Source organism: Plecotus auritus, assembly GCF_963455305.1.
Source record: "Plecotus auritus genome assembly, chromosome: 4".
NCBI classification, from domain to species: domain Eukaryota; kingdom Metazoa; phylum Chordata; class Mammalia; order Chiroptera; family Vespertilionidae; genus Plecotus; species Plecotus auritus.
In genome coordinates, this window is record NC_137775.1 from 99,296,508 (window position 1) to 99,311,787 (window position 15,280).

At 43.2% G+C, this 15,280-nt stretch overlaps 1 protein-coding gene and 1 pseudogene across 3 annotated transcripts in view; both read left to right on the forward strand.

Moving 5' to 3' along the window:
* Window positions 1-15,280, forward strand: part of NUDT3 (nudix hydrolase 3) — a 120,031-nt gene that overhangs the window by 65,549 nt on the left and 39,202 nt on the right. For both annotated transcript variants that reach the window (XM_080666679.1, XM_080666680.1), the window contains exon 2: window positions 5,938-6,048. In XM_080666679.1, the coding sequence (XP_080522805.1) occupies window positions 5,938-6,048 (111 nt within the window). The remainder of the gene's footprint in view (window positions 1-5,937; window positions 6,049-15,280) is intronic.
* Window positions 2,478-4,227, forward strand: LOC308246037 (keratin, type II cytoskeletal 8-like; annotated as a pseudogene). The gene is made up of 2 exons: window positions 2,478-3,366; window positions 3,715-4,227. The product of its transcript is annotated as a keratin, type II cytoskeletal 8-like (transcript).

Below are 15,280 nucleotides of genomic sequence, written 5' to 3' on the forward strand. Positions count from 1 at the left end.
ACTAATTTTTAAGAAAAATATTTCCAGAACTTTAATAACATGGGATACCTGGAATAGATCTACCACTACTATACTCTTGGTGGTGGGAATGGAAACTTGCATGGCACCAAGGGTAGGTAGAGGGAATGGGAATAGCTCTTTTAGTTACAGCTCTGCAGATGCGCATATTCCCCCTGGTTCCTCTCATCCTGGCTGGAATAGTCTAAGACTGTTGTTTTCCAAATCTCATTCTCCTTCCCTCTTCTTAGCTCCAGTCCACATTTATGGTTGTAACTGGAAGTATTCATTAGACATCTCATTGAACTATCAAATTCCTGTGTTCAGAGAACAGCCAGGACGTGCGGGAACTCTAGGAAGAAAGACTACATATTATTATATAGCAAATCAATGAAGAATTAACCCCCTTTTCTACTTTTTCTTCTGAAATCTTTTTTTAAGGGTGTTATTTTATTGATTGATTGATTACTGATTTTTAATTTTTTTTTTTAGGGAGAGAGAAAAAGAAACATCAATATGAGAGAGAAATATCAACTTGTTGCCTCCTGTACACACTCTGACCAGGGATCAAACCGGTAACCTTTTGGTGTATGGGACAATGCTACAACCAACTGAGCCACCCTGCCAGGTCTCTTCTGGAATCTTCCTTGCAGATTAGATAGATATGGCTTAACTGCCATTGTCTAGAATTGTCTTTGGAGGACTTAAAAAAATACTTTTTAACTTGAATTAACAAACAATTACATTTGGGCTTATTTTTCTTTTGACAGGGAATTTTTTAAAATGTAAGATTGGCCACAGTTATTGGGGAGAATGGGTATGACAATGATCCCCTTTTTCTTTTATGGAAATAGTGTGTTATTTTAGCTTTATAACTTAAATAATACACTTAATATTATAAAACTAAGGATAGCCTTTTGGAAGGCTGCTCTTCTGAACTGTAGACTCTGAAGAAGAAAGTAGTAGTATTGACTCCGTTAGCTTTTAACGAATTTGTGATCTTAAAACTAGTTTTATTTTATTGAGGTGAAGTTCACATAGCATAACATTAAACATTTTAAAGTGAACAAGTCAGTGACATTTAGCAACCACCACATCTATCTAGTTTCAAAACACTTATCATTCCAAAATAAAACCCTGTACCCATTACTCCCCATTCTTTCCTTCCCCCAGTCCCTGGCAACCACCAATCTGCTTTCTGTCTCTATGGATTTGCCTGTTCTGCATATTTAATGTAAATGAAGTCATACGATATGTGACTTTTTGAGTCTGGCTTTCACTTAGCATAATGTTTTCAAAGTTCATCCACCATATAGCATGAATCAGTACTTAATTCCTTTTTATGATTGAATACTATTCATTTCATATATATATATATATATATATATATATATATATATATATATATATATGCCACATTGTATTCATTCATTCATTTGAGTTATTTCCACTTTTTGGCCATATATATATATATAAAAGGCTAATATGCAAAGTGTCCCCTCGGGAGTTTGACCGGGAGACCATGAGTTCGATCACTCACTCTGACCTGTGCTGACCATCATGGGGCGGCACGGAACGAAGGAAGGCCCCCGCCAGCAGCCGGGGAAGGCCCCAGCCAGCAGCATGAAGGCCCCTATCAACTCTGATCACCAGCCAGGCCTAGGGACCCTACTCGTGCACAAATTTTGTGCACTGGGCCTCTAGTTGTGAATAATGTTTCCATGAACATTTGTGTGTGTAAGTGTTTGAGTACCTGTTTTCAGTTCTTTGGGGTTTTCTGTTATGAGAGGAATTGCTAGATCATATGGTAATTTTATGTTTAATGTTTTGAAGAACCACCAAACTGTTTTCCACAGTGAACTATTTTATTTTACATTCCTACCAGCAATGTATTTGGGTTCTAATTTCTCTACATCCTCTCAGTGCTTGTTATTTTTAAAATTATAGCCATTCTAGTGGGTGTGAAGTGGTGTCTCATGGTGGTTTTACTTTGCACTTCTCTAGTGCCTAATGATGTTGCATCTTTTCATGTGCCTGTTTGCTGTCTGTATGTTTTCTTTGGATAAATGATGTTTGTCTTTTTGTTGTTGAGCTGTACGAGTTCTTTACATATTTTGGATATTTTACCCTTATCAGATAGATGACTTGCAAATATTTCCTTCCACTCTGTAGGTAGTCTTTTCACATTCTTAATAATGTCCCTTGATGCACAGAAGTTTTTAATTTTGATGAAGTCCTGTTTATCTATTTTCTCTTTTGTTGCTCATGCTTTTGGTGTCATGTCTGAGATGAATAAAAAATCATGAAGTTTATCCCCACTTTATAGTTTTAGCTCTTACATTTAAGTTGTTGGCCCTTTTTGTATATTACGAAGCAGGGGTCCAGTGAGGGCTCTTATTTAAAAACAAAATTTCAGGCAACTTTTTGGCTATTTCTCGAATCTCTGGTTCAGCCTCCTCGCCTCCACTCTAGCCTCTACCATGTCCACAAGGGTGACCCAGAAGACCTACAAGGTGTCCACCTCTGGCCACAGGCCTTCAGCAGCCACTCATAATTCAAGTGGGCCTGGCACCCGCATACGCTCCTTGGCCTTTTCCAAGGTGGGCGGCAGCTACCGGGTTGGCCTTGGTTCCAACATGAATCTAGCCAGGGATTATGGTGAGGCTGGGAGTATGAAGAGCATCACAGCTCTCCAAGTGAACCAGAGTCTGCTGAGCCCTCTAAAGCTGAGCCCTCCAGCATCCAGGCCTGTGTGCAACCAGGAGAAGGAGCAGATCAAGAGCCTCAACAAGTTTGCTTCCTTCTTTGATAAGGTGCGGAGCCTGGAGCAGCAGAATAAGATTCTGAGACCAAGTGGAACCTCCGGCAGCAGCAGAAGACAGCTCGCAGTAACACGAACAACATGTTTGAGAACTATATCAACAATCTTCAGTGGCATTGGCCCAGGAGAAACTGAGGCTTGAGGCGGAGTTTGGTGACATGCAGGGGGTGGTGGAGGACTTGAAGAATAAGTAGGAGGACGAGATTAGCAAGCACACAGAGATGGAGAATGAATTTGTCTTCATCAAGAAGAATGTGGATATAGCTTACATGAATAAGGTAGAGCTGGAGTCCTGCCTGGAAGGGCTGACTGATGAGATCAACTTCAGGCAGCTGTGTGAAGAGGAGATTGGTTAGTTGCAGGCCCAGATCTCCGACATGTCTGTGGTACTGTCCGTGGACAACAACCACTCCCTGGACCTATATGGCATCATTGCTGAGGTCAAAGCTCAGTAGAAGGAGATGGCTAATTGTAGCCATGCCAAGGCTGAGACCATGTACCGGATCAAGTGTGAGGAGCTGGAAAGCACAGGCATGACAAAGACTGAGATTCCTTCCTTCCTTCCTTCCTTCCTTCCTTCCTTCCTTCCTTCCTTCCTTCCTTCCTTCCTTCCTTCCCTTCCTTCCTTCCTTCCTTCCTTCCTTCCTTCCTTCCTTCCTTCCTTCCTTCCTTCCTTCCTTTTTAATATGTTTTTATTGATTTCAGAGAGGAAGGGGGAGAGAGAGAGAAACATCAATGATTAGAGAGAATCATTGATTGGCTGCCTCCTGCATGCCCCCTACTGGGGATTGAGCCCGCAATCCGGGCATGTGCCCTTGACTGGAATTGAACCCGGGACCCTTCAGTCTGCAGGCCAATGCTCTATCCACTGAGCCAAACTGGCTAGCGCAAGACAGATTTCTGAGATGAACCAGAACATCAGCCAACTCCAGGCTGAGATCGAGGGCCTCAAAAGCCAGAGGACTTCCCTGGAGGCCACTATCACTGATGCTGATAAGCATGGGAAGCTGGCTGTCAAGGATGCTCAGGCCAAGGTGGCTGAGCTGGAAGCCACTCTGAGAACTGTCAGGTACGTGAGTACCAGGAGCACGTGGACGTCAAGCTTGCCCTGGGCATGGAGATTGCCACCTATACCAAGTTGCTGGACAGTGAGAATAACCAGCTGGAGTCTCGGATCCAGAACATGAGTATCCATACCAACACCACCACTCGCTATCAGATGGGCTGAGCATGGCTTATCGGAACCTCAGCTATGGCCTGGCTGGGCTTTCAGGCCAACTTGGGCTCGGCAGGGGTCCTGGCTCCTTCAGCCGCAACAGCACCAGCTCCTTCAGGATGGTGGTTGTGAAGAAGATTGAGACCCCGATGGGAAGCTGGTGTCTGAGTCATTGGATGTCCTGCCCAAGTGACTGACTACTGTGGTCCCCCTATCCTCCAAGCCTGGGGAGAAAGGAGCTGTGTAGGGAACAGCTCCTTGGGGTAGGGTAATTTACTGCCTGGGGGACTGCCTCTTACCCATGTCCCCAACTAAAAGCCAAATCAAGTGTTTTTTTCCAAAATAAAATCTCACCTGGGTCTGCCAACCTTAAAAAAATGATAATAATAAAATAAAATAAAAATTTCATCAAACCTCCATATTGTACTTTTAATAATTCTTGATTAAACATACATACATACCAACCAAAAGCCACTGTGGATTTTATTTTCTTTTAAATTATTTTGCATTGTATTAATCAAAGCAGAAGTTACATATATTTAAAAAATAGTACTTGTAAGTATAGCACATTTTCACAGTCCATAGGCTATATATTGGTGGCTATATATGGATTCATGAATTTACTTCTTGTAACTCTTTGTCCCCTTGGGTGTGCAGATCACAGATTTTGTAGAGGAGCATCAGAATATCTATGATGACAGGTAGTAAGGGGATTAAGGGTGAAGAAAAGGGTAAAATTTCCAAGGCCTCATAGATGCAGAGACCCCAAGGGGGAGATAGGAGATGACTGGAAGGTAGGTAACTGGAAATCAGTGGTGGAATCTGTAAAGGCTACAGAGGAAGTAGTATTTTCTTTTAGGCAACAAAGATGACTGCAGAGTAGAAGTTAAGTGCTGAGGGTGGACTAGAGTGAAGGGGTAGGTAAGGAATATGGTTTGCGATAAGGAGGCTCAAAAGACATCAGAAAGTGACAGTTTAGGGAGCATTTGGGGATTTCTTTAGTTTTAGAAATAATGCCAACCCATCTCTACTCCCAATTGAGTGCAGCTAACTTTGTTTAGCATGTGTCCTCGAGAGGGGTAAGGAAGAGGGACTAGGGAAATTCCAGATTTTATTTTAGCCGTGACTAAAATGCTGGTTAGAGGTAGGGGTGGGGGTGGCCGGGGGGAGGTCAATGGGGGAAACGGAAACATACGTAATACTATATGTAATACTTTAAACAAGAAAGAATTTTAAATAATAAAATAAAATGCTGGTTAAGTTTGAATTAGTAAACTGAATTCTATATCAATATTTTTGTGTCTTTGCTTTGCTTTTCACTTCTTAATAAAATTTCCTAGTAAAAAATTACAGTTTTATCTCATCTGAAAGTGTGATGAAAAGAAATATTCTACTTTCCATGTAGATGAGAGAATTAGGTTTTCAGTGCACACTTAGGGCCTAGGGTGGCACGTTGTATGGGCCTGTGGCCATCTGATGGAGCAGGAGCTAGGACACAGAAGGGAAGGTGTTGGGACTGTGTACCAACCTCGGCTAAGGCCTTCTTTCCTTCTGACCAGCCCTTCACAGCACTCACATGCTTGTCATAATCTCTTTATTTTTTGTCAGCTCTGCATTCAGTGGGTTTTAGAGAAAGGAATGAAGGAGGGGATATATGGGACAATTGACAGAATCCGAAGGGAAAGCAGGGGTAATGGCCATTGGTTTAGATGTCCTCCTGCTTTTACTAGGCAGATGGCCTACTTTTTCAAAGAGAAATGAAAGCTGCCTTGCAAGAAGTGATTTAGAGAGGTATAAACAAAGGGGTCTTAGGTATTTTTACTTTTGTGGTGTTTAAACTCTGAATTTGTATGAATGTATCTTTCAAGTTTTTAACCACCCATGTGACCTGTGTGATTTTCAGGTGCTACTGGTGAGCAGTAGTCGCCATCCAGACCGGTGGATTGTCCCTGGAGGAGGCATGGAGCCTGAGGAGGAGCCGAGCATGGCAGCAGTCCGGGAAGTCTGCGAGGAGGTATGCACCGAGAAAAAAGAGCACGGTGTACCCTGTGATCGTGAACCTGTATGTCTGATAAACACACTGATGATCATAGAAAGAAGGCATTTAACAGTTACCGTGTGCCTCCTGGATTAAAGAGGAGATCAGGTTGTGACATGGTAGTGTTTATCAGGTACCGCTCTATGCAGGAAGTGTTCTCACAGAGTCACTGTATCTACTTATACCAGACAGCCCGGTGATTTCCCGGGGATCTTTTCCAGTATGGCATCTCTTACCTGTGGCAGAAGATCAGGAATCAGATAGTTCATCAGCCCAAAGAACTGAGAACAGGCAGTCTTGGTATACATGGCTCATTCTCATTAGCCTTTGGATGAGGTGGCAGCCTTTGTTCTCCTATGCTCCCTGGGTCCTGGCTGTCGAGCAGTAGCTAAAGCAACAATTCTGTTAGCCAGAAGCTGTTAATGGTGCAGCTTGAGAGATAACAGTATCTTTTTTATTTTATTTTAGTCAGATGATATTCAACGTACATGCTTGTTTCTGAGCCATGCCCTGTATATCTAACTAGATACTCTAGAATAAATAGTCAGAAGAAGAAAAGTCGTAGACCCTTACTCCCCTACTTCAAGAGCTTACAGTTAGGTTGGAGAAACTGAGTGATTGCAATTCAAAACTAGGAGGAAGGAACTAATGTTTCTCCATCGTCTCTTGTGGCAACACCATCCTCTGCTCTGCTTATGTTATCTCAGTTAGATTCCTAATGGGTGGTATAAGTTTCATCACACCCATTTACTTCCCCTCACCACATAGTGTTTTAGATCCATTTCCTTGTTCCACAGGGGATGTAATACTGATTCTAAGAACATATAAAATAGCACTTGGAACAGGTCTAAATTCTACATTTCTTTTGCCTTAATCTGAAAGTTACTTCTTTCATCAAGTCTTTGTGATTCCACCCAGTAGATTTGTTCTTCCTGTGTGTCCATTGCAGTCTGTACTTATAGCATCATGGTGTCTGTCATCCTTTATTGGTACTACTTGCTTGTCTTCTGTGATAGAATTGATGCTCTATGTATTCAAGGTACCATTCTCTCTTGCTCACTGTTGAATCCCCAGGACTTAACACACAGCAAGTGCTTAAGAAAATATAATTTCTTTGCCCTGGCTGGCATGCTCAGTGGTTAGAGCATTGGCCTACTCACCGGAGGGTTGTGAGTTTGATTCTCTGTCAAGGGCACATACCTGAGTTGCAGATCCGATCCCTACCTCACGTCGAGGTGTGTGGGAGGCAAGCAATTGATGTGTCCCTTCACATTGATGTTTCTCTCTTTCTTTTTCTTCTCTCTCTCTCTCTCTCTCTCTCTCTCCACTCCTCCTCCCTTCCACTCTCTCTAAAAATCAATGGAAAAAATATCTTTGCTGCTTGGGTGAGGATTTAAAAAAAAAGAAAATATGATTTTTGTATTTTACAGTTATTACTATTATTTATTTTTTTTAAAATAAATCTTTATTCAGATTATTACAATTATTTCTCCTTTTTCCCCCCATAGCTCCCCTCCACCCCTTTCCCACCCCACCTTCTGCCCTTACCTCCCCCCCACTGTCCTCATCCATAGGTGTATGATTTTTGTCCATTCTCTTCATGAACCCCCCTTACCCCTTTCCCCATGAGAATTATCAGTCCACTCCCTTTCTATGCCCCTGATTCTATTATATTCACCAGATTATTCTGTTCCTCAGGTTTTTAATTCACTTGATTTTTAGGTTCGCTTGTTGATAGATATGTATTTGTTGTTCATAATTTTTCTCTTTACTTTTTTCTTCTTCCTCTTCTTTAAGAATACCTTTCAGCATTTCATATAATACTGGTTTGGTGGTGATGAACTCCTTCAGCTTTTTCTTATCTGTGAAGCTCTTTATCTGCCCTTCAATTCTGAATGATAGCTTTGCTGGGTAGAGTAATCTTGGTTGTAGGTTCTTGCTATTCATCACATTGAAAATTTCTTGCCACTCCCGTCTGGCCTGCATAGTTTCTGTTGAGAAGTCAGCTGACAGTCGTATGGGTGCTCCCTCCTAGGTAATTAACTGTTTTTCTCTTGCTGCTTTTAATATTCTCTCTTTGTCTTTTGCCCTTGGCATTTTAATTATGATGTGTCTTGGTGTGGTCCTCTTTGGATTCCTTTTGTTTGGGGTTCTGTGGGCTTCCTGGACTTGTAAGTCTATTTCTTTCACCAGGTGGGGGAAGTTTTCGGTCATTATTTCTTCAAATAGGTTTTCAGTATCTTGCTCTCTCTCTTCTTCTGGCACCCCCATAATTCTGATGTTGGTACGCTTGAAGTTGTCCCAGAGTCTTCTTACATTATCTTCAACTTTTTGGATTTTTTTTTTTGCTTTTTGCTTTTTCGGTTGAGTGTTTTTTGCTTCTTTGTATTTCAATTCTTTGACTTGATTCTTGTGTTCCTCTATTCTGTTTCTGGGTCTCTGTATAATATTTTTTATTTCAGTCAGTGTATGTTTAATTTCTAGTTGGTCCTTTTTCATATCTTCGAGGGTCTCGTTATATTTATCGGCCTTTTCTAGGATATTCTTAAAAAGTCTTATAACCGTGGTTTTGAATTCTATATCCAGTCGTTTGTTTTCCTCCATTTCTTTCGTTTGTGATCTGATTCTTTGACCCCGCATTTTCACTGATTCCCTGAGTTGGTAAGGTAGATATTTGTGCTAGGTTTCCAATATGGCCCAGTGGGTCTGCTTCCCCAGTTAACCTGAGGTGGACACTCTTGGTGCACCCCTTTGTGGACTGTGTGTACAGCCTTGTTGTAATTAAGTCTTTATTGTTGTTGGTATCACTGGGAAGAATTGACCTCTGGGTCAGTTGGCTGTAAGGATCAGCTGTGTCTATGCTGGGAGAAGTTCGGTGCTGGAGACAGCCTTATAGGATTAGACTTGCTAAATTGCAATAGCCTCTGTGCTCAGCTTGGATGGGGTGGAGCCTCAGTCTTGGCTTCCTGTCAGCCCCGCCCCTGCGCGCACGTGCGCTTTCAGTCCTCCGCCTTCCCCAGCTCGAGTCTCCGCCTGAGAGTCCAGACTCCCCCCACAAGAGCGTGGGTCCCCAGGGGCTCGCCTGGAACCGGGGTTCACTGCAGTCAGAACTGGGGCACAGTGCCGTCAGGAGCCTCTGACTCCCCTCCACCAGGGAAAGCCTGTGGCAACCCCCGCAGCCTTTGTGCGCACCGGCGTGCGCGCGCGTGTGTACTTTCAGTCCTCCGCCTTCCCCGGCTCCCGAGTCTCCGCCCGAGAGTCCAGACTCCCCCCACAAGAGCGTGGGTCCCCAGGGGCTCGCCTGGAACCGGGGTTCACTGCAGTCAGAACTGGGGCACAGTGCCGTCAGGAGCCTCTGACTCCCCTCCACCAGGGAAAACCCGCGGCAACCTCCGCAGCCCTTGTGCGCACCGGCGTGCGCGCGCGTGTGTACTTTCAGTCCTCCGCCTTCCCCGGCTCCCGAGTCTCTGCCCGAGAGTCCAGACTCCCCCCACAAGAGCGTGGGTCCCCAGGGGTTCGCCTGGAACTGGGGTTCAGTGCAGTCAGAACTGGGGTTCAGTGCCGTCGGAGGCTTCCTTCCCCCTTCCGCCAGAGGAAGTCAGCCAGGCTCTCAGCCGCCCTTCCTCTCTGCGCGCACAAAGCCCCTTTGCCGTACCTCCAATTCTCTGTGAGCTTTTCTCCTTCCTTCTAGTTGTAGAATTTTCACTCAGCCTGCTTTCCTGTGGTTCTGGATGGTGTCCGTTCTGTCTTTTAGTTGTAGTTTTGAAATTGTTGTGCGAGGCAGCAGTTTAGGTGTTTACCTATGCCGCCATCTTGGTTTCTCCAGCCTGTTATTACTATTATTGAAGTGACAACTGGAGCAGCCACATAAATGCACTTTCAGGTTGTTAGGAGTAAATGTATCTACCGGTCCTTCAGTTAAATGAGGAAGAAAATAACAGTGTTGCAGCACCCGCCAGCCAGGCTGCGCAGAAATGAAAGCATGGGTCACCGTGCACAGGCAGGGCTCGCTCATGGTGGGCGGATGACAGTGGGAATGTCTATAGCTCAAGCAGCCTGATTGCCACACCCGCACCCGAAGCCCAGTCCCTCCCTTCCACTGTGAAGGAGCCGCCTTCTTAACCTCTTCTCAGTCTCCTGGCTCCTGCTTGCCACTTTTTGTTTTGTATTTTTCCTCCCTGTGCACCACTCATCTGTCAGTTGATTCTGTGTATCTCACTTTCAGTCTTCCCGAGAAAGGATCTGATTGGTGTTGCCTAGTTATGACTGTTGGGCAGAGCTGCCAGGCCATCTCATCAGCTTCTGCCCATTTTGAAGATGTCTGCCGTACCTTTGCCCAGTTGCTTATTTCTTACTAGAGGCCCGGTGCACGAATTCGTGCATGGATGGGGTCCAGGCCAGCCGGGGGGAGGGGGGACTCCGCCCCCTGATCGAACTCCCGGTCGAAGGGACAATTTGCATTTTAGCCTTTTATTATATAGGATTCCTCTAGCTGTGCTGAGAGTGGCAAGTTCATGTGCTATACAAGCATAACAACCTGTGCTTAGGTACTATCTACAGCAGCTTTCCCGGGGGCCCTGTATATGTAGTGAAAAGATATTTACTAACACAGGAAAATGTTTGTAACCCATTTCTAAGTGACCAAAGCAGGCTACAAAACAGCATTTATGACATGAAACCATATAATGGGGAAGAAATGTGTATGTAACCATTTGTGGAGAAAGAATAGAAACCCTGCTTATACACTTACTATATGCTAAGCTCTGTTCTCAGTATTTTGCATATATTGCCTCACTTAATGCTTACCAGATGCTATGAGGTAGGAACTGTTTTTATTTACACTTTACAGATGAGGAAAAACTGAGGGTCAGTGAGATTAAATAGTTGTCCACACAAATTGTGCCCAGCTATGTGTGTTCAAGTGCTTCAGGTAAGATCTGCATCTAGAGTATCCCGTCCCGTTCCCACACTCCTAACACTGTGCTCCTTGAAAGAATGTTCACCCACATGTTCACAGTGGTTATCTTTGGGTTAGTTCATAGATTATCAAGTTTTTCTGCATTGAACATATATTTACTCTGTTACTAGAAAAGTTGTCTGTATGAACAGGAGTGGACTGCGATTATTAAGTAGTTTATCTTCGCATTGTCAGGCCTCAGTACCATTAAACTCAACCTGTTCTAAGCTTTGTTCACCCAGCTGAAGTTTCAACATACTGGCTGAACTTCCGAAACAGATAAATCTGTAGAACTTGAAACATTAGCAATCACATCAAAGACCTAAAATGTTCCCTTTTATAAACTGGCCTCCACTTACTCAGTTGCTTATAGTCAAAATCCTGCTATAGTGACCCTCAAAGGGTTAGAGGGGAAGGCTTTCTCCCAGGGCCAGGCCGGGGCCTTGGCAGCGTGCATCTGTAGCCCAAGGCAGCAAAGGCTTGCAGGAGCCGCCATGTGGCACTCTCTCTGTAATAAAAAAGAAAAGCACTTCTTTGTGTGGTTTTCAGAGCTGTTCTTTCTTGCTGATTCAGTGGGATAGGTAAAACTGTTGGCTGACAGGGTAAAAAGATAGAAGCTGGGTCTGCAGCTGTTCTGTCTTCTGTTCATGTCACATTTTCATTTCTTTTACCCAGTCTCACCTCAGCCAAATCAAGAGCATTATTACAAAAATATAGGACATCTGAAAACTGAAACAGGAGAAAATTATGTGCATACCTCCAACTGCATTCTCTTCAAGGATGGCATTTCCTTTTGTCTGCTGCTTCATGTCTGGGCAAGGCCATATCCACAGAACCATTTCTAGAATATAAACTAGAAGGGATTTGTAGGTAGCCTGATAATTAACCTGTGACATAGGCCTGTTCTCTGACTTCCTCACTTGTGTCCTAATATCACACTTCTCTGCTACTGCGCTGGCTCTTACCACTTGTTCCTCTGCCATATAAACACACCATCTTAGAAATTTCTCAGTGTAGTGATGTGTCCTTAGATTTCCCTGTGCTTTGATGCCCTCCCTCAAGTTGTTGATACACTGTCTTACATAAAGTAAAAATATTACAGCAAGTTTGACTTAATTCACCTTCATTTAAGAAAGTTTTTTTTTTTTAAATATATTTTATTGTTATTTTACAGAGAGGAAGGGAGAGGGATAGAGAGTTAGAAACATCGATGAGAGAGAAACATTGATCAGCTGCCTCCTGCACACCTCCTACTGGGGATGTGCCCGCAACCAAGGTACATGCCCTTGACCGGAATCGAACCTGGGACCTTTCAGTCCGCAGGCTGACGCTCTATCCATTGAGCCAAACCGGTTTCGGCAAGAAAGTTTTTTTAATGTCTTGATGCCTCAGGAGTTCAGAGCTGCTTCATAATTCTAACTTTACTAATCCTATGTCAGCCTATCAAGAATTTATTGTAACTCTTCTTTTTTTGTTTGTTAATCCTCACCTGAGGATATTTTTCCATTGATTTTTAGAGTGGAAGGGGGGCGGGGAGAGAAACATCGATGTGAGAGACACAGCGATTGGATACCTCCTGCATGTACCCTGACTGGGGCCTGGGGATCGAGCCTGCAACTGAGGTACATGCCCTGGACTAGAATCAAACTTGTGATCCTTCAGCCCAAGGGCTGATGCTCTAACCACTGAGAAAACCAGCCAGAGCTTGTAACCCTTCTTTTTTTTTTCTTTTTTTTTTTTAAATATATTTTATTGATTTTTTACAGAGAGGAAGGAAGAGGGATAGAGAGTTAGAAACATCGATGAGAGAGAAACATCGATCAGCTGCCTCCTGCACACCTCCTACTGGGGATGTGCCCGCAACCAAGTTACGTGCCCTTGACCGGAATCGAACCTGGGACCTTTCAGTCCGTAGGCCGACGCTCTATCCACTGAGCCAAACCGGTTTTGGCGCTTGTAACCCTTCTTGATCTCATTTGTATTTTCATCTAAGAACATGGAAAACTCCATAGTGAACTTTATTTTTTAAATCTGTGCTTCTTATCCCAGTTCCTATACTGTGTGTTCCTGAAAATAAATGGTTATACTCTCTTATATGTATCATAGCAACCAGAAATCTCCATAGGGTATCTCAAAATGTCTCTAATTAGGGAAGCAGTTTTTCCTGTCTCTTGTTATACACAAGTAGAGTATTTAAAAAGCCTGTGACTGACTACTTGGGAATAGTTTAAGGTACAATTTTGTTAACCTTTTTTAGCTCAAAAGTATTTGACTCTATTTGAAATGGAGAAAAAAGTGAAGGCTCTATATGACTATGTTATATTTTCAACTTTACAGTCTGAACAGTTGTGAATGGAAGGTGGGGCTAAGGTATCACAGAATTTATTAGGAAAATAACATGATTTTTTTAAAAATCCAGAACCTTAATCACAAAATATATGTCATAATATATTAAGAGTATTTTCAACCATTTCAACATGATAAAATAGAGGGAAATAATGTTGTAGACCAGGGGCCTCCAGCTCATAAGCTTGTAGGGAAGGGCGGGCTGGTGACAGTGGTGTGTCTCTGACAGGGTGGGGAGAGCCTGCCCTGGTCAGACGGAGGTGGAACCTGCTCAGGCTCAGCCAGTAGTTGTCATGTGGCCGTTCAGGCCCGGTGTGGCTCGGATGTTTCAAGAGAAACTTGAAAGCTGGGTTCTCATGTGAGATCTCCTGATCTTTCAATGTAGGTGACTAATTTTACAAAGATTGTTAATTTAACATAACCAAGTTTGCATATGGATAAAAAGAAACAGCAACAGCAGTACTAAAAGACCCATAATGAAAACAACCAAAAGATGTGTTCTTAATTAGTTGGATAAGCTGTGTTCCAGGTTTTTACTTTATTTTGATCTGCAAACTAAGCTCCAGCTTCTTGGAAGAACAGAGTTTGCTTTTAGTCTCCTAAATAAGTTCAAGCAAATAAACATTTTTAACCTTGGGAATATTTCACTGTTTAATGGGATGTTAATATGAGAAAATATATACAGATGTAAATTACTACAAATCAAAAGAGATCACAAATTAACCCCATTGGTTTGTTGAAAAGCAGGCTTTATTTAGATAGCATTCTCTGAATTTCCATTATTTAATTTTTAATGAATTTTAAATCACATAAATATGAATATTAGCAATAATGTACATGTATGGCTATTTGTACCTATAGATTTGTATTAAAAATAAGTACAAAAATAGGAAAAAATTTTCTATATGCTTGAAATTGTTCAAAATAAAAAGTTGGGCAGAAAGTAGCCATAAATAAGTATCATGTGTCAAATATATTCAATATCTTGAGGAAGAAACTATGAAGTACAACAATATGTTGAACACTACTTTCCCTAAGATAAATTGTGTTTTTCTAAGTACTACCATGTCTTTATTTTTACTTGGTAAGAAGATGTATTTTTAACTCCTTTAGTGACCACATTATAAAGTGTAACAATTATGTCTTTTAATATCTACACTAATAAAAGAGAAATATGCAAATTGACCATACCTCCGTGACTCACACCAGCCAATCAGGTGTGAGTATGCAAATTAACGCAACAAAGATGGCGGGTTAATTTGCACACGCAGGCACAGAGTGAAGACTGAAGACTGAAGAGGCTTGGCTTCTCCACTGCGGCCGGAGCAAAGGCCTGGGTCCTGGGTGCCAGAGGAAAACTGGTGCCGGCAGCCAGGGGAAGGAAGGCCTATTGCACAAATCTTCGTGCAATGGGCCTCTAGTATTATATATAACTAGTGGCCCGGTGCACGAAATTCGTGCACATTAAAAGGGGATTAATTAGAGGAAATAATTTAATATTGCTATTTGCCCTTTCTCTATAATAGAAGTGTCAGAGATGAAAGAAAATTAGTAAAATGTATATGAAAACCTTCCTCCTGTCAGAGTCTGGGCCACACCACGGGACCCAGAGTCAAGAACCCACCCACCCACATGCGCCTCAAAATTGCGTGAGACCCAGACCTGACCGCCCCCCACCCCCCTCATTGGGATAGATCCAGACCTGGCTAGTCCCATCCTTGTCAAGCCCCACCGGGCAGGGAACGTAGCCTCAGGTCCCCTGGCCTGGCACCAGGATGGGGGACGTGGCCTGAGGTCCCCTAGCTCAGACCGGGGTGGGGGGGCATGCCTTGAGGTCCACCGTCAAGCCCCACCAGGTGTGGGACATGGCCTGAGATCCCCTGTCAAGCCCCGCTGGGTGGGGGG